Raw genomic sequence first — 20,356 nt, 5'->3', positions numbered from 1 at the left:
ATAATATGACAATTTTGTGAAAAAAATAAAAATAATCTTAATTTTGCAAAGAATTGTGGGGAAAATATCACAACTCCAAAAAACTCACCATGCCTCTTACAAATACCTTGGAATGTCTACATTCTAAAAGAGGGTCATTTGTACTTTTCTGGCTTGTTATGTCTCAAGAAATGAGGCTGTCAGTACATCAGGTGTGATAAATTTTTTATGATTTGCACCATAGCTTGTAGACTCTAACTTTCACACAGACCAAATAATATCCACTAATTTGGGTTATTTTTACCAAAGATATGTAGCAGTATAAATTGCGGCCAGAATTTATAAAGAAAAAAGACTAAATTTGCAAAATTTTATCACAGAAAAAAAGAAAAGTTTTTTTTCCAAAAAGTTCGGTCTTTTTTCATTTATAGTGCAAAAAAAATAAAAAACCCAGAGCTGATCAAATACCACCAAAAGAAAGCTCTATTTGTGAGAAAAAAAGGACAAAAAACTAATTTGGGTACCATGTTGCATGACTGAGTAATTGTCATTCAAATTGTGAGGGCACTGAAAGCTAAAAATTGGTCTAGGCAGGAGGGGGGTTTAATTGCCCAGTAGGCAAGTGGTTAAGTTTCCTGCTGATTAGTTTGTCTAAGGTTGGGTTGCCTGAAAGCCAGTATTGAAGGTTTTTGGAATATTTCCTTCAGCATTTCATCGTCTGTTATGATGGGTTGCAAATATATATTTCTGCTAAAATTTTGTGTATTAGTATTGCTTTGACCTTGAAGAGGGTACACCCCCCAAAGGCTTGTCCTGAAAACTTGAATGTAAGTGCAAATAAAAAAGTATCACTGACAGCACTCAATTGTTGTTTTTATAATTGCACAAATACGGCTACAATCACCTCAAGCATCAATACTTTAAAGTGGTTGTAAAAGCAGAAGGTTTTTTTTATCCTCATGCATTCTATGCACGAAGATAAAAAAAAAAACCTTATGTGTGTAGCGGCCCCCTCAGCCTCCCTAATACTTACCTGAGCCCCATCTCTATCCAGTGATATGCACGGGGGCCTTGGCTCTCCTGATTGGCTGAGACACAGCAGCAGAGCCAATGCTTCCGCTGCTGTCAAAGTCAATTAGCCAATCAGTCAAGAGAGGGAGCAGGCCCGAACCACGGCTCCGTGTCTGAATGGGTACACGGAGCTGCGGCTCGACTCGGGTGCCCCCATAGCAAGCTGCTTCCTGCGGGGGCACTTGACAGGAGGGAGGGACTAGGTGCGCCAAAGAGAGACCCGAGAAGAGGAGGATCCGGGCTGCTTTGTGCAAAACCAACTGCATAGAGTAGGTAAGTATAACATGTTTGTTATTTTTTTTTAAAACAAGACTTAACCACTTAAGGACTAGCCTCGTTTTGGAATTTAGGTGTTTACATGTTTAAAACAGTTTTTTTTGCTAGAAAATTACTTAGAACCCACAAACATTATATATTGTTTTTTTCTAACACCCTAGAGAATAAAATGGCGGTCATTGCAATACTTTTTTTCATACCGTGTTTGCACAACGGTCTTACAAATGCGCTTTTTTTGGAAAAAAATCACTTTTTTGAATAAAAAAAATAAGACAACAGTAAAGTTAGCCCAATTTTTTTTTATATTGTGAAAGATAATGTTATGCCGAGTAAATTGATACCCAACATGTCATGCTTCAGAATTGCGCCCGCTCGTGGAATGGCGTCAAACTTTTACCCTCAAAAATCTCCATAGGCGATGTTTAAAAAATTCTACAGGTTGCATGTTTTGTGTTACAGAGGAGGTCTAGGGCTAGAATTATTGCTCTCACTCTAACGATTGCGGCGATACCTCACATGTGTGGTTTTGACCACCATTTTCATATGCGGGTGCTACTCATGTATGCGTTCGCTTCTGCGCGTGAGCTCGTCGGGACGGGGGGGTTTTAAAAAAATAGGATTTTTCCTCCTGTATTAAGACAGATCACAAATCTAATAAAACAATGGTCGCAACTTCCTTTATCCTGGATAGGGAAGATTAATGCAATCAAAATGACTATTCTACCCAAATTGCTTTATCTATTCAGAGTCCTCCCTATTCCAATTCCTTCCTATTTTTTGAGAATAGTACAAAAAAGAGCAACTTCGTTTATATGGGGCTCTTCTAAACCACGTATACCTATACACACACTACATCTTCCCAAAAATAAAGGAGCCCTGGGATACCCTAATTTTACTAACTACTACAGAGCAGCACATTTGGCCAGTCTGTCCAAATACCATGCAAAACAGGAAATCCCATTATGGGTATTTATAGAGGCTTCAGAAAATGACCCTCTATTAATATCAAATTTATTATGGCTTGATCCTAAAGACCGCTTTAAAATTCATAATCCCATAACTAAACACTTCTTATCTCTCTGGGATAAACTAAAAACCAAATATCAGTTACAATCTCCACACAATCCTCTCCTTTCTTTTATCAGAAATCCGGCCTTTTATCCGGCATGGATCTACCCAAATTCTTTTAAAGCTTGGACAACATCAGGCATTCAGACACTAAATGACTTCATAGCATCTAAATCATTCCTTTCATTCCCATCGCTTAGAGAAAAATATGATCTACCAAACTCTGAGATATTTAGATATCTCCAAATCAAAAATTTCTATACACCATTGCTAAAGGGGGATACACCATTATCCCAATTATCCATTTTTGAATCAATCTGTACAAAAGATCCATTTGCTAAAGGTACAATTTCATCACTTTATAATCAATTATATGGAGTAGCAAATCTTAATAGACCCTCTTACGTTCAGAGGTGGGAGGAGGACCTGGGACGAACTTTAGAAGACACGGACTGGTCTAACATATGGCTCACATCTAAGTCATCTTCACCCAACATCTTAGCACTGGAGACAAATTATAAAGTCCTAACTCACTGGTACCTTGTACCCGCTAGAGTGGCAAAATATTCACCTAATACCTCAGCTCTTTGTTTTCGAGGATGCCCAGAAATAGGCACATATTTACACATATGGTGGACGTGCCCAGTAATCCAAACCTTCTGGAAGGAAGTCTTCGTGATTGCATCTAAAATATTTAAAAAAATAATACAACCAGATCCATATTTAACTTTACTTAATCTAAAACCGGAATGGTTAACACTCTCTCAATTCAAACTTATGATCCAACTAATAACGGCTGCAAAACAAACAGTGGCCAAGGCATGGAAATCTCCTACATTGGTACTAGCAGAAACAATTCACAGAATGAATAATACAATGTCCCATGCTAAGATGGTAGCCATCGATCAAAATCAAATTCCAAAATTTGAAAAACTTTGGCATCCTTGGATAAAACAACAGTTCCTGTCAAACTTCAATGACTCTGTCCTGTTGCCATGGTAACAGATTAAATGACTTACAGAGACACCCATTCTAAGGCTTCAAAGAGAACTAAAAAGAATAATAAACTGACGAGCGGGACAACCTTGTGGACCATACCTCTACCTTTCAACCTTTTTTCTTCTTTCTCTTTCCTTTTCTCCACCTTACGATTAAAGCTCATTATCAGAATGTATTTGACCTATATACACTCTACTTGTAAACAATATGTATAGTAGGTATAAATCATTTAAATACCTACAAAAGTAACTAAGGAAATGATATATATCTTTAATTTAGGTTTACGTGAACCCAATGTTTAATATTTAAAATTTCATGATATTTACCTATATAAACCCTACTGTAAAACAATGAGCTTACTTTATAGATCCTTGTAAACTTACTTTATGTATCTTTATAACATTGTATACTCAATAAACTTCTTTTGACAAGGAAAAAAATAGGATTTTTTATAACAGCTTACCTGTAAAATCCTTTTCTTTTGATGTACATCACGGGACACCGAGCCACAGTAGTAACTGATGGGTTATAGGGTATCACTAGGTGATTGGACACTGGCACACCCTAACCAGGAAGTTCAACCCCTATATAATCCCTCCCCCTACAGGGATACCTCAGTTTTGTAGCAAAGCAATATAAGTGTATTAGAAGAGGGGCGGGACCTCTGTGTCCCGTGATGTACATCAAAAGAAAAGGATTTTACAGGTAAGCTGTTAAAAAAAAAACTATTTTCTTTCTCATACATCACGGGACACAGAGCCACAGTAATAACTGATGGGATGTCCCAGAGCAATGCTATCTGAGGGGAGGGGAACCACAACCAAGTAGGGTGCAATCAGAGCTGAGGACCCTGTACCGCTGCCTGCAGCACACTACGCCCAAAGGCGATATCCTCATGCCTTCCCACATCCACCTGATAAAATCTGGTGAATGTATGGACTGAAGACCAGGTTGCGGCCTTGCAGATTTGAGCCATAGAGGCCCGGTGATGCACTGCCCAAGAAGCACCAATAGCCCTTGTGGAATGTGCCTTGATCTGAAACGGAGGCATCTTCTGTTTCAAACCGTAAGCTTGAATAACCATTTGTCGAATCCATTTAGAAATGGTAGCTTTTGACGCTGCCTGTCCTCTATTGGGACCCTCCGGCAGCACGAACAAAACATCCGTTTTGCGAATTTGAGCAGTTGCTTCCAGATAGACCTTGACTGCTCTTACTACATCCAAAGAATGTAGTGACCTTTCTTCCGAAGAACAGGGATCTGGAAAAAAGGAAGGCAGAACAATATCTTGGTTTAGATGAAAATCTGAAACCACCTTCGGTAAAAAACTAGGATGAGGGCGCAATACCACTCTATCCTTGTGTGCAATCAAATAAGACTCTTTACAGGAAAGAGCTGCTAATTCTGATACTCTTCTAGCAGAAGAAATAGCTACCAGAAAAATTAACTTTCTCGTCAACAAGACCAAAGGAATCTGACGTATTGGTTCAAACGGCTGTTTCTGTAAAACAGATAGAACCAAATTTAAGTCCCAGGGGTTTAGGGGCACCCTAACTGGAGGATTAAGACGCGTCACCCCCTGCAAAAAGCTTCAAACCAAAGAATGCGAAGCAAGTGGCCGTTGAAACAATACTGACAAGGCCGAGACCTGGCCCTTGATGGTACTCAAGGCCAGCTTCATCTCTAATCCCAATTGTTAGAAAAATCAAGAATTCTACTTATCACATACTTTCTGGGATGCCAACCCCTGGATTCACACCAGGATACATAAGCTTTCCAGACTCTATGATAAATTACCCTAGAAGCTGGCTTCCTTGCATTGATCAAGGTAGATATCACAGGACCTGAAAGCCCACGATTCTTCAGAATGTGGGTCTCAATAGCCAAACCGTCAAATTTAGCGTTTGTAAGGCAGGAGGAACACTGGACCTTGAGACAACAGGTCTGGGCGTAACGGTAGGGTCCACGGGGAACCCACCGTCATACTTACTATTTCTGCATACCAAGTCCTCCTGGGCCAGGCGGGAGCTACCAGAAGTACTGACTTCCTTTCCTGCCTGACCCTGCGAAGAAGTCGCGGCAGTAGCAGAATAGGCGGGAATGCATAAATCAGTGAGAACCGATGCCACGGAATCACCAACGCATCCGTCCCGTATGCAAGAGGATCCCTTGTCCTTGCTACAAATTTGTCTATCTTTTTGTTGAATCTGGATGCAAAGAGATCTACATCTGGGACCCCCCATCTTTGGCATATGGCCCAAAAGACGTCAGGATGCAGAGACCATTCCCCTGGGAGTAACTGCTGGCGACTTAAATAGTCCGCCTGCCAGTTCTCTATCCCTGGAATGAAGACTGCCGATATGCATGGCACCTGCTTCTCTGCCCAGACTAAGATCTGGTTCACCTCTCTTTGAGCAGCTCGGTTCCTGGTGCCTCCCTGATGATTGATATAAGCCACTGCTGTGGCATTGTCGGACTGGATCCTGACTGGGCAGCCCTGTAGCCTGAGAGTCCAGGCTCTTAGGGCTAGATATACCGCACGGATCTCCAGAATGTTGATGGGTAAGGTCCTCTCGGTTTTGGACCATACCCCCTGGACCGCAGACTGTTCCAGAACTGTTCCCCAACCCGAAAGACTGGCATCCGTTGTTACCATCGTCCAAGTAACCGGTAGAAAGGATTTCCCCTTCTGCCAGTTTTCGGGTATTAACCACCAATTGAGGCTCTGACGCACAGCATGAGACAGGTGCATCGGAAAGTCTAATGCCTGAACCTTCTTGTTCCAGGCCGACAGGATACTGTGTTGCAGTAGTCTTGAATGAAACTGAGCATAGGGAACTGCTTCGAATGAAGACACCATCTTTCCTAGCAGCCTCATACAAAGGCAGACAGAAGGACCCTTCTTGGTCCTGACTACCAGAATCAGTTCCCTTAAAGCAGTGATCTTTTCCTGAGGTAGAAATACTTTCTCCTGGCTTGTATCTATGATCAGACCCAAATACTCCAGTCTTCTTACTGGTTTTAGGAAAGACTTTTCTAGGTTGAGAATCCAACCTAGGTGTTCCAGATACTTGACTGTGGTCCTCAAGTTCCCGTTCAAAGAGGCTACCGACTGGTCTATCAAGAGCAGGTCGTCTAGGTATGCTATGACAGTTATACCTTGCGCCCTTAATCTGGCCAGAGGAGGAGCCAAGATCTTTGTAAACACTCGAGGTGCAGTGGCTATCCTGAAAGCAGAGCCACAAACTGGAAATGGTGCCCTCCTATCTCGAAGCGCAGGAACTTCTGATGAGCAGGAAAAATGGGCACATGCAGATATGCATCTCTGATGTCTATCGATGCCAGAAATTCTCCTCCCTGCTGGATGGAGACTACTGTCCGAAACTGATTCCATGCGGAAGGACCGAATCCTTAAGAATCGGTTCAGATCCCTTAGATCCAGAATGGGTCTGACATCCTCATTTGGCTTTTGGACCGTAAAAAGATTGTAATAGAAGCCAATCCCTGATCCTTCGTGGGAACCACCATAATGACCTCTTGCGACAAAAGCCGCTCTAGCGCTAGAAGGAGCGACTGCTTTTTCTCTGGATCCCTGGGAACATTTGATCTGAGGAAACGAGGAAAGGAAAATTCTTGGAACTCCAGTTTGTAACCTAAGGTTACCGTGGAGATTACCCATCTGTCCTGGAAGTCCTCCTGCCAGAGTCTTGAGAACTGTAGCAGTCTTCCCCCCCACTCGAGTGAGCGGGGGCGCCCCTTCATAAAGAGGCCTTAGAGTCCTGTCTAGTAGACTTCTTCCCCCAGGACTTCTTTTGTCCCTGGGGTTGACTCTTGTTTCTTGACCCAGACGGAGGAGGCCGTCGCGACTGCCTGGAGGCTGACGCCCCAGGCACGGGGGAAAGAGTCCATTTGAAGGAGGGACACTTACTCTTTCTCTTAATAGGTAAAAGAGTGCTTTTCCCACTAGAGATCCTTTGGATATAGTTATCCAAGTCTTCTCCAAACAGCCTTGCACCCCGAAATGGAAACCCAGCCAGGAGCTTCTTACATGGTGCTTCAGCTGACCAATTTTTTAACCATAAGATTCTACGCATATGCACCAACCCAAGTGAAAGACGAGAGGTCTGCATGATAGAATCTCTGATGGCGTCAACAGTAAAACATAAGGCCGCTGGAAGGTTAGCCAACCCCTGGGCCTGCGGTTCAGGTAAAACTATGATGACCTGCTTAACATGGTCTCTTAAGTATTGACAGACTCCAATCGCTGCTACTGCAGGTTGAGCCACTGAACCAGCTAAGGTGAAAACATCCTTCAACAGGAATTCCATCCTTTTATCCACAGGATCCCTGAGCACCTGAGCATTGTCTACAGGACAAGTCAGACTTTTATTTACGGAGGAAATGGCGGCATCAACGGCCGGTATTCCCCTCATCTTAATAAACTTTTCTTCCATAGGATAAAGTGTTGAAAACTTTTTCGGTGGAAAAAAACGTTTATCTGGTTGATCCCACTCAGAATAAAGGAGCTTTTCAAGTAAATTATGAACAGGAAAAGCCTGTTTAAGGAGGCTTCAGTGACCCCAAAGAAGAAGAGGGTTCTTTAACTGCTTCAGATATGGGCAACTTAAATGTGGAGCGGACCAAACCAGCAAGGATCTGCACTAAGACTTTCTCATCCTGAGAAGCTGAAGAGGGCCCTATTCCACCTGATTCATCCGTCCCATCCCGATCCTCTGAAAGGGATTCTTCTCCCCTATCCCAGAGCTCCTCTGCCTGAGGGTCCTGGGTAGCAGAGGAAGGCCTAGTGCGTTTTCTTTCACTGAGTGAAGATGTGATCACGGCCATTAATCTTTCCTCTAAACCATTAAATCTCCTGTGTAATGTATACAGGGGCTGAAGTGCCAGAAGCAGGTGTAGCCCCTGACCCCAACGGCTCTCCCTGGCTAGCCGTCCCTGGCCCCTCAGGGGGGAGGATGCTGCAGACAGGGGGCCCTCAGAACCCGAAGGAGATCCCCTAGAGCCTCTGGTTCTTGGGGTATTTGAACCTCTTCTACCCATAGTGCAAAGCAACAAGGTGGAGGTATCACAAAATGAACACTGACTGCTGAGCGATGTAGTCTTAGCCACAGCCCTGCTACCAATGCCCAGTCTAGTGTTTCCTTAGTAAATGCTGCCTAGGGGAATGCCTGTGTCCCACCTTACATGCAACCGTCAGCTCTATGTACCTCCAAAGGCTGTGTGCACCTATAAAGTGTGCCTTTTATAGCCTTACAGCCGGCAATGTGGGCGTCTGAGCACGCTGAACGCCGTGCTGACGCTCCGCCCCCCCCCCCTCTACCGCCCTCCCCTCGTTTTTCAAACAAACGTGCGCTTCCCGTGCGAGCCGACCCTCCGGGACAAGTGTGGAGGAAAGGCTGGGGGTGGGGAAGGAAGGAGAGAGGCCGGCAGTGATGGGGCCTGCACCTGGCAATGGCGGCGGTGATAGTGCGGTATACCACCGCCTCACAGACCACCTGCGGCCTCCCCCTATTCTGGGGGGAATATCCAGAGGAGAACCCCCCATCCCATCCTACCTGGAGCTCGGCTGGAGGAGCTGTGCAGTGTGAACATCGAGACAGACAATCCAGCATGAGAAGGTATGTGCTCTTGCAGCCCCCCGGTGGCGACAATAGGCATAGCATGCATTTACTTAAAGGAGAAACCTACTAGAATTTAAAAATTCTGTGGAATCTCCCTTACCTTATCCAGCCGCAGGGTTCTGGCATACAGACTCAATCTTCACCTCTCACGGTGGTCTCTGTTTAGAAAACCTTCAGAGACTGGGGCCCTCTATGGATAGGGGGATCCGCAGTTCTGGGCCTGTAAAGCACCCGGCCAGAAATAAGGCTAGAAAAACCATTTTCTGAAATGCGGGGTCCAGCTCTCTAAAAAGCGTTACAGGTAAAACCTCGTTTCTTCGGACACGAGGCCCGGGTACCATCCAATTCGGCCTAGAAAGGACACTTTGAAATGGATCCGGTTCGCCTGGCTTACCCCAGTAAAGGATATCGGATATTCCCTTTGGAGGTATCCCTGTAGGGGGAGGGATTATATAGGGGGTTGAACTTCCTGGTTAGGGTGTGCCAGTGTCCAATCACCTAGTGATACCCTATAACCCATCAGTTATTACTGTGGCTCTGTGTCCCGTGATGTACGAGAAAGAAAAAAAGTTTTTTATTTTTATTATTTATTTTACCTTATTTTATTTATTTTTACACTGTTTAAAAAAAAAAAATTGTGTCACTTTTATTCAAATTACAAGGAATGTAAACATCCCTTGTAATAGAAAAAAGCATGACAGGACCTCTTAAATATGAGATCTGGGGTCAAAAAGACCTCAGATCTCATAATTACACTAAAATGCAATAAAAAAAAAAAAAAAAGTCATTTAAAAAAATGACATTGAAAAAAATGTGCCTTTAAGACGTATGGGCGGAAGTGACGTTTTGACGTCGCTTACGCCCTGAAGAGTCATGGAGACGAGTGGGCACCATCTTAGCCTCACTCGTCTCCAGGCACAGCAAGGAGACAGACGTGATCACCTCCGCCACTACCGATGGCTCCGGTAAGCGGCGGAGGGCACTGGATCGCGGCGGGAGGGGGGCCCTATCCCGCCACTGATAAAAGTAATCTTGCGGCGAATCCACCTCAGAGACCACTTCTATCTGAAAGCCGACTGCCGCACGAAAACATGGATACCAGGGTTATGGCAGCTAGCTGCTGCCATAACAACGATATCCACCGTCAAACTTTGGACGTACATCGGCGTGCGGCGGTCGGTATGTGGTTAAGTATCGTTTTAATGTGATACATTCAGTCATATAGCCAATTCCACAAACTTTACCAATTATTGTAGGTGTCACATGCTTTTGTTGTCTAAAGTCAATATGACAGGGATTCACGACAGGGTAAAACAAATCATGCATAACAAAGAAAGAAAGCGGTTTCACCAGAGATGAAATGGAGATGGACTGCTCCATGCTGTCTTCAGATTTGATGGGAAGGGGCTAGTGAGAGCTTTACAATCCTTCCATCTGAAACCAGAGGGGTACAAACAAAATCAATGCTTGCTTCACAAGTATCAAATAACAGCAGTTCTTCTACTCTGTATGAATCACCGATCGATATGACAGCTCAGAAAATTATAACAGTCTTAATGATCTCAAGCCCTGTACACAGGCGTGGCAGCATTACACACATTCAGCATCCTTTCAGAAAATACAATCCAGTAATTTTCTGCTCATTAGATTTCTGCTCTTATTATTGAAGACAGAATGCAAGATGATAAGAGTGAGGACTCTTATTTCTATTATTGACATTTTCTGCTTAATTAGACCTCAGCAAAATTTTAAAAACGAATGGCATGGATGCATTTCTCAGATTTTTACGTGAAAATTGTGTTTGCGTCTTCTGAATAAACAACAATTTTCATCAGTACAGATGATGTCTGCAATGGTTTTATTGGAAGTGGGAAATATTAGCTTTTAGGCTCCATGCACACTGAGCTTAAAAAAAACTCCAGTTCACTTGGCAGAAAAAAAAAAACAAAAACGCTCACATAGAACGTTTTTTGTACAAAGTTACGTTTTTTTCTGCCAGTAAGCTCCAATAAGAAACGCGAACCAGAAGGGTTTTTATCCTGCCTCTAAATGTTGAGCTCAAAATATACCTGTAATCGTCCTAATATGCATGGACACATAGGATAACATTTAGTTGCTTCTACAGGTAGAACACAAAACTCCTGTAGAAGCAACGTTTTTTACGCCAGTGTACATGGAGCCTTACACAATTTCAAAATATGCTGAAATTTGGCAACTGAACATAGAAGGGAAATGGCGTACATCAATGCATGGTGAAGAAAAAAAAATGATCAAAACACACCTCCATACGAAATCCACATGCGACTACAGCTTGGAAAAGCAATTCCATTTTTTACATACCGTAATTATCCATTATTTTTACTTGTTTTCACGTTGAATGTACCTCACTAAGAATTACTGTGTCAGGCTTTAAGCATCAAAACCAAAACATACTTTTTATAACTTTCCACCTTTCAATTTTTTTCCTTCTTGAGCTCAAAAATCATTTAGCCCCCATTCACATCTGTGTGATTTCTGAAGCATGACAACGCTCAAGATGAAGAATCTCATTATTCTCAATGGAACAGTTCATGCCTGAATGTTTTCATGTGAGGTTCGAAAAAGTACATGAGCTTCTTGGTAGCTCCTAAAAATATCCCTTTAAAAGTAAACTTGTGCTTTGTCAATGCAGGACAAAACAGGCTCACTTCAAGTAGAAGTTTCAAAATAAGTACAAAAATCCCCCTTTCCATATATATACTGTATATTAAATAAAATATTGCCAATATCTACTTAACTCTCCAATATGCTTCAGCACTAAAAGGAACTCTTTAAAATAGCAAATTTACCAAACGGTGCAAATTAGAGAAGTTTGTTGTTAGAATTACATACACTTTAAGTAAACCTGTTACTTTGTCCGGCACAACAAAGCACAGGTTAATTTTAAACCCAATTTTTTGAGAGCCTTGTTCAACTTAGTTATTCTTTCTCTCGATTTGTTAAAAGTATGCCAGTTTATTGCAAGTTTTTCTGATAGCTATGTGGTTTAAATTTTATGTATTGTATTTGATAGATAATACTAACATTGTTTTTGTTGACATTTTCTCTATACAACGGACAAAAATCAAGTACAATTCTTTTTCTCATTACAATATGAATGCATTATAGCAGTTGCAAATTCTAGTGGATGGGTCATCAGCACATTTTTAACTCCCAACAGAACTAGCATCAGTCAAAAGAGAATTAATAAAAACCAACATTTAACTAGCAAAGTAAAAAGTGTTTCATGAAATAATTCATTTTAGTGTATTGAATTACTCTATATAAAATTTTGATTTTGTGTAATTAGTTAAGCAGATCCAATACTTTTATTGTAAAAGGTTATACAATCCAGATAAAAAAAAAATAGGGTTAATCATTTTCATTCATTGATCAATAATACTGCTTAATTTTTTTTGCCTCGGGTGTCCTAATCTAAAGTAATATTGTCATCTTTATTCAGCATTTAGTCAAAAAGTAGTCGAATATTTTGACAATATTAATCTTGTTCTTTCATCAGAACGCCTTCTGTTTTGAAGCTTTTCATCATTATCTCACTACTTTAAATAACGATCCTGAAGTTTCACCATGAACCCCATTCAACCAATACTCTAAAACACGATGAAGAGGAAATCACGGCCAACAATAAAGCGAGATCTTGCCAAAGAACATTAAAACAAAATTAAAACGCTAATGATCCACTTAATACAAATACTTTGCTTTATCTCTGCAATCCATAATCTTTTGTGGCCACTAGAGCATGATAAAAAAGATGCCATATGGGAGGGATTTAGAAGTATGCTATGTTGTGGCTGTGTGGCCATCACTTTAGGTTGCAAATGAGACGTATTGTGTAGAATTGTGTGTTACATCAGAGATAGAATCACCAGTGTAGGACATTGCTGAGTGGACAACAGTTCAGACCTCACACCACCACACTAGGCACACCTGGATGTGTGGTGAGATTCCTCAGGGGAACCAAAGGGCCTGGGAGGTACAGCCAAGTTAACTATACTGAGAAATTCAAGTACAGAATTGTAAAGCTGCTTCCAGTTTCACTAGATCTGGTTTAAATCAATATCCTATCTGTTCAGCATTACTGCTGGAAACCTGTTTATTATTTATAGTGTCTGCTTATGACAGGAAATCACATGACTGGGTTAGAAGACAGCACAATGTGAACATTAAAAGATGCTAGTCATGAAACAAACACAGAAGCTGCCATTGCTTGCCTCCATCAGTTAAATGCTAGATATCTGTCAATTATTCTGACCCTCTGGCTTTAGAACAAGTACATTTTACCAGGGTTTTGACATCACCTTGACTTCCGTTGCTGAATATTTGTTTCGTCTCAGTTACTCAAAAAGCATTGACAACCAGGCACCTAACATTTTTTCAGAAGAGATCAGCAATGGTGCCATATTTTTCTTTTAACTGTACCTCAATATCCTGACAATGCACATCATATATGCATTATGTGGAAACAGGACTGATCACTTTCACAACTGTGTACATAAATAGACTGAAACTGAGATGGTTGTCACTTCCTTATATTTGTTACATAACCAGTTGAGTAACAGATAAATATAAAAGATCAATCTAGTTTAAGAAAAAAAAATACATTTATTTTTTCATACGACTCCAAATTTGTATGTACAGTGCTGTGAAAAAGTATTTGCCCCCTTCCTGTTTTTTTTTGCGTATTTGTCCCACTTAAATGTTTCAGATCAAACAAATTTTAATATTACACAAATTAAATGATGATTTAATTTATTAATGGAAAAAAGCTGTCCAAATCTGCCTGACCCTGTGTGAAAAAGTAATGAATTGTGATTAACCACATTTTTGGACAGCCAAGTTAAATTCCAATTGCCACACCCAGGCCTGATTACTGCCAGACCTGTTGAATCAAGAAAATCACTTAAATAGAAACTGTCTAACAAAATGAAGCACGCTAAAAGATCTAAAAAAACAACACATCCTGCCGTGATTTAAATTTAAAGAAATTCAAGGAAAGAATAGTCTGCAAAGGATTACAAAGTCATTTCTAAGGCTTTTGGACTCCAGCGAACCAAGCCATTATCCACAAATGTACAGAAAACTTGGAACAGTGGTGAACCTTCCCATGAATTGCTGCCAACCAAAATTACTCCAAGAGCACGACGATCCATCTAGGAGATAATAAAAGAATCTAGAACAACATCTAAAAGTACTGCAGGCCTCACTTGCCTCAGTTAAGGTCAGTGTTCATGACTCAACGATAAGACCCCTTTCACACTGGGGCGGTTTGCAGGCATTATTGCGCTAAAAATACCACCTGCAAACCGACCCAAAACAGCCGCTGCTGTTTGTTCAGTGTGAAAGCCCGAGGGCTTTCACACTGAAGCAGTGCGCTGGCAGGAGAAGAAAAAAACTCCTGCAAGCCGCATCATTGGAGCGATGAAGGAGCGGTGTATTCACCGCTCCTAAACCGCTCCTGCCCATTGAAATCAATGGGGCAGCGCGGCTATACCGCGGCTATGGCCGCGGCTATGCGAGTGGTTTTAACCCTTTTTCGGCCGCCAGCGGGGGTTAAAACCGCACCGCTAGCGGGCGAATACAGCCGCAAAAACGACGGTAAAACAGAGCTAAAAATAGCGCTGTTTTACCACCGACGTCCCCACCGCCCCAGTGTGAAAGGGGCCTAAGAGACTGGGTGAAATGGTATCCATGGGAGAGTTCCAAGGCAAAAGCCACTACTGACCAAAAAACGCAAAGGCTCATCTCACATTTTCCAAAAAAACATCTTGGTTATCTCCAAGACTTTTGGGCAAATATTCTGTGGACTGATGAAACAAAAGCCAAACTTTTTGGAAGGTGTGCATTAGGCACACCTTCCAAAAAATGTTAGCTTTTGTTTCATTTTTTTTGGAAAATGTAAGATGAGCCTTTGTGTTCTTTTTGGTCAACATTGTCTTTCGCCTTGGAACTCTCCCATGGATACCATTTCTGCCCAGTCTCTTATTGTTGAGTCAGGAACACTGATGTTACATCTGGCGTAAAACGAACACAGCATTTTTAAAAAAGCACATAGTACCAACAGTCAAACATAGTTGTGATGGTCTGGGGTTGCTTTGCAGCTTCAGGAAGAACGACTTGCCATAACTGATGAAACCATGAATTCTGCGCTCTACCAGAAAATCCTGAAGGAGAATGTCCAGACATCAGTTTGTGACCTCAAGCTCAAGTGCACTTGGGTTATGCAACAGGACAATGGTCCAAAATACACCAGCAAGTCCAAATGGTGAAAAAAAATGAAAAATTAAGGTTTTGGAGTGGCCTAGGAAATGTCTGGACCTAAATCTGATTAAGGTCATGCCACAGCATCTCAAACAGGCCATTCATTCTCAAAAAAACCCTCCAATGTGGCTGAATTTAAACAATTCTAAGAGTAGGCCAAAATTCCTCAGCGATGTGAAAGACTCATTGCCAGTTATAGCAAAGGTTTGATTGCAGTTGTTGCCGCCAAGTTTGGCGCAACCAGTTATTAGGTTTAGGGGGCAATTACTTTTTCACATACAGCCAGGCAAGTTTGGCCAGCTTTTTTCCCCTTATAATAAATGAAATAATCGTTTTAGAAACTGCATTATGTATTTACTCAGGTAATCTTTGTGCAATATTAATATGTATTAGATGAAAATCATTTAAAGTGGATGTAAACCCCCCAATTTTTTTTTTTCATGTCATAATGTACAGTATAAGATTTCCTATCATTTGAGCCCAGTTTTGCCACACAGAGTTAATCCAGCTCTGAGCAATCCTCTTTTATTGTTCAGTGAGATAAATCTTGACAAACAGAGAAAAACTTTGTCAAATCCTCCCCCTTGTTGTGAGTGACAGGTGATTTACATATCTCGTGCACTAGCCTAAGACATGCATTATTTTTTAATTCCCACCCCCTCTCCTTTCTTCAGCAGCTCTTCAAAGATTGGCTGTTCCACACCTCAGCATGATTTGGGATGCTGAAGTCATGTGGTTACTTTCCTGTCTTTTCACTGGATGTTAGAGATCATAGCAGAAGTTCAGTGTAAGAAATACACAGGAGAAATGCATATTGACAAGGGGAGTGTAGAGGTGGGCGGGGAGTCTACTGACATCACGACTCCACCCACCGAGCTTCAGACAACAGACCCACCCACAGAATCTGCAGTTTTTCAGCGCTCATAATTGACAGAGGGGAGACATCTGACAGGTAAAGATACATGCAGGAGGCATGTATATCCTTCTAGATAACCCCTATGGCAGTGGTTTAGAAAGGATAACATTTGGTTTACATCCACTTTAAGTGACATATATGAAAAAAAATTTTAAAAATCTGGGGCAAAAACTTTTTCACAGCACTGTAGGTAAAGGTGAGAGATGCACTTTAAATCTAGCACTTAATAGTAATATAAGGAGGATGCTTTTAATTATTAGAGTTATACCTCCTGCTTGTTGGACATCTCATCTTTTAGAAAAAAATATGGTAAAACCTGATGTTACTTTTCTAAGACAAGTTTGCTTATCCTTATAATCCAAAAAGTGATCCTCATTCTCTACCTTGATTGTATTCAAGAAATCACCATTTGGGTTATGCCTAATGCCGCGTACACACGACCGGACTTTCCGGCAGAAAAGGTCCGACGGAATCATTCCGATCGTGTGTGGGCTTCATTGGACTTATTCTTTCTAAAATTCTGACGGACCTACAAATAGAACATGTTTCAAATCTTTCCGACGGAATCCGTTCCTATCGGCAAAACCGCTTGTCTGTATGCTATTCCGACGGACCAAAAAACGACGCAAGAGCAGCTATTGGTTACTGGTTATTGAACTTCCTTTTTCTAGTCCCGTGGTACGTCATCGTGTTCTAAACGATCGGGCTTTGGTGTGATCATGTGTAGGCAAGTCCGTTTCAGTGGAACTCCGTCGGAAAGACCGGAGTCTATTCTGATGGAAAGTCGTGTGCATAACAGCAAGTTACCTAGAAAGACTGTTGCCCATCACCACAGATGGTCTAGGCTGTGGTGTTGCTTTCCAGGACAAAGATTTTTTTTTTTTTTTTGAAGAGTTAGGCTAAGTTTACACTTGGGCAGTTTTTGAAAGGCAATCTGTTAAGCATTTTCAGAGGGATTAACATGCTGCAACTACAAGGCTAATGCTTTGCTCGTGGTTGAGGAGCAGCCCTATTGATTTGAGTGGGTGAGTTTGACAGGCAGCTATGCCTGTCATTTCAAAAAACCGCATTAAAATTTGCCACAGCATGTGTACAGCCCATCCAGCTGTATAGTAGCTTTCAGGTGAGTGGTTGGGGGGTCGGTGAAAATATTATCCCACCTATACATACAACCCCTCACCTTTATCAACCATGAAACTCAAGAGAAGTCACTGACAGCATTGGAACCACCACAAGCAAGCTATACGTATTAGTCAAGCTCTCGTACTGATGCAGTTGCCGAAAAAACAAATTCCCACTAAGGCATATTCAAACAAATGCACAATTACCCTTGTTACTACTATATATTTTTTAGTATGGATGTATGTTGTATTTTCTTTAAGCCTCTATTTTGTCTTATTCTTCTACATTTTCTTCAACTTATTTTCTGGTTTGCCTCCCCTTAGTTCTTACCTGCAGCTCCTTCGCCACCTTCCTGCATTTCCAAATTTTATTATGTACTATACGTTAAAATGTATTTGGTCTTGACCATGCATATGCTACGATTACTACAACCTCCATCCCCACTGAAACTGGTAGATCTTTTATAGGGAATGTTCACAGTCCATATGCTAAAAACAAAAAGGTAGTGTCTGTTGTGTACGGATGGTGAGGTGCGGTGGCCTGCATTGTTACCCCAAGGCAAGGCGTTGGAGTTGATTTACTAAAACTGAGAGTGCAAAATCTGGTGCAGCTGTGCATGGTAGCCAATCAGCTTCTAACTTCAGCTTGTTCAATTAAGCGTTGACAAAAAAAAAAAAAAAAAAAATGGAAGCCGACTGCTTTCTATGCAGAGCAGCACCAGATTTTGCACTCTCCAGTTTTAGTAAATCAATCTCTATGTTTACCTTTTTTTTAACCTTATTGAAGCATCACAAAACAATGTTCCATTCATTTCCATGCACCGAGGTGACCGACAGTGACTTGAGGCGAGCTGCGGAAAAATGCAACATATCTGAATTTTTTATGCAACGTACTGCAACCCACCTCAAGGCTGCATTGTGTGAACAGGGCAGATTGAAAACAATTGTTTCCTGTGTATCCTGGTGCTGAGCCTGCATTGATGTTTGCAGCTCAACTGAACCGGTATTAAATGAGCCCTTAGGGATTAAAACCTATATTAAAATCTCTGCTTATAGTGCAGTGCTAATTCTCTACCTTCAAAGCCTCGAAAGAACAGAGCACAAAGCTTTCTCATCAAAGATACTGTTGCAAAACACAAGGCGACAGAAAAAGAAGTTACACTTCATCCCAAGCATTGTGCTGCTTGGTACGGGAAGATGGGGGGGGGGGGGGGGTCCAACATTATCCAGCAAGACACTGCAGCTATTTACCAAAAACTAATGAGTCATCCACATGCATTAATGATTTGTTCTAAGCACAGAAAAGACTTCCTCTTCGACTAGCAAGTCCACAAAAGGATCACAGCTGAGGACAATATAAAATGTGTCTCACATGAGTCAGGCAATCTTCATATACATGATATACAATCCAATCCACTAACAACTTTAAAATGCATCAAAACCCAAGAATACAAATGTATTATATATTTCAGCTTACCAAGCTTTTGTCCCCCTTTTGTACCTGGTGATTTGACCAATAACACACTTCCTGTCCTAAGGAGACAAAACTTTATTGCATCTATGGAGGAGCATCAATTTCACCTTAGAACAAGAAGTGTATTAGGACTACTGCATACCTTTCTATCAACAGGATGAATTCATAGATCCAACCTACTGTACCTTGTGTCAACAGTCCAGCCTGGTGGTGTAAAGGTGCGGGGAATGCTTTCTTGGCACACTCTCTTGGCATGTGAATACCAGTCATCTCTTGAAAGCCACAGCCTGTGTTAGTATTGAGGCTTACCACAATTTAGTACACTGTAATGTTCCTGATAAAGTGCTCAGTGAATGTACTGTATAATTAATATCTAGACAAGTTTGCACAGGCCAGGAAACGAGTGTTTATCAATGTAGTAGTGGTGTCTACCTCAGCGATTTCCAGCTTCTTGGGGATTGGCAAGGTATGGCACATACATACTTACATTGGTCCAAGCTGGACCAATAGAACTTTGGAAAAATCGCCATATCTGGAATTAATCTATAAAGGGACAGCATTAGCTTATAGGGGCAGCAGTCAAGTAATCTAAACGCAACATGTGGCATGGCAGGGTACCTTCTCTCCAGCTGTAATCTTGAAGTTTTAATAAAACCAAATTCTCTCTTTAAAAAGGAGTAATCCCTATCTGTGGTGGCTGACTTACAAACTTGTAAGCAGCAGTAAACCACAACCATTGTGTAGCCCAGTAAAACATGAAGCAATACCTGCTATGTAATGAGCAAATATGGCTTCATCTGTGTACATATATAATCGTCAGTTGTAAAAAGGAACAAATTCATTAGCATACATACAGTGTTAAAAAGAATTAAAGGAACACTTTGAAAACACATCAGATCTCAACAGGGAAAAATATTATGCTGGATAGGGATGCGCTGAACAACCCCCCCCCCCCGGTTCGGTTCGCATCAGAACATGTATACAGGCAGAAAGCTTGAGCGAACATGCAAACCCTATTAAAGTCTATGGGTCGTGAACATGAAAAATCAAATGTGCTAATTTTAAAGGATTATATGAAAGTTATTGCCATACAAAAGAGTATGGGGACCCGGGTACTGCCCTAGGGGACATGTATCAATGCAAAAAAAAAAGTTTTTAAAACAACTATTTTTTCAGGAGCAGTGATTTTAATGTTTAAAGTGAAACAATAAAAATGAAATATTCGTTTAAATATCGTGCCTGGGGGGGGGGGGGGGCCCTTTAGTCTGCCTGTAAAGTGGCGCATCTGTGTGATGTGTAGAACAGTGCCGCAGCAAATTCACATTTCTAAAGGAAAAAAAATGTCATTTAAACTTGCTTGTGGCTGTAATGTATTGCCAGCCCCCGGCAAAACAGATGAAAAATCAAGCAAAAAAAAAAAAAAAATCGCCCAAAATCCATACCAGGCTCTTCAGGTCTGGTATGGATTTTAAGGGGAACTCCATGCCAAAATTTTTAAAAAATTGGCGTGGGTTCC

At 41.4% G+C, this 20,356-nt stretch overlaps 1 protein-coding gene across 2 annotated transcripts in view; it reads right to left on the bottom strand.

Moving 5' to 3' along the window:
* Positions 1-20,356, bottom strand: part of STAMBPL1 (STAM binding protein like 1) — an 82,698-nt gene that overhangs the window by 40,448 nt on the left and 21,894 nt on the right. The window contains exon 2 of one of the 2 annotated variants that reach the window (XM_073596360.1): positions 10,383-10,466. The exons of the other annotated variant lie outside the window; for it this stretch is intronic. Within the exon in view, the coding sequence (XP_073452461.1) occupies positions 10,383-10,412 (30 nt within the window). The 5' untranslated portion in view covers positions 10,413-10,466. The remainder of the gene's footprint in view (positions 1-10,382; positions 10,467-20,356) is intronic. 2 annotated transcript variants of the gene reach the window in all.

This window comes from Aquarana catesbeiana, linkage group LG08, assembly GCF_042186555.1.
Source record: "Aquarana catesbeiana isolate 2022-GZ linkage group LG08, ASM4218655v1, whole genome shotgun sequence".
NCBI classification, from domain to species: Eukaryota; Metazoa; Chordata; class Amphibia; order Anura; family Ranidae; genus Aquarana; species Aquarana catesbeiana.
The sequence above is the reverse complement of the archived record's forward strand: the minus strand, read 5'-3'. Positions and strand labels throughout refer to the sequence as shown.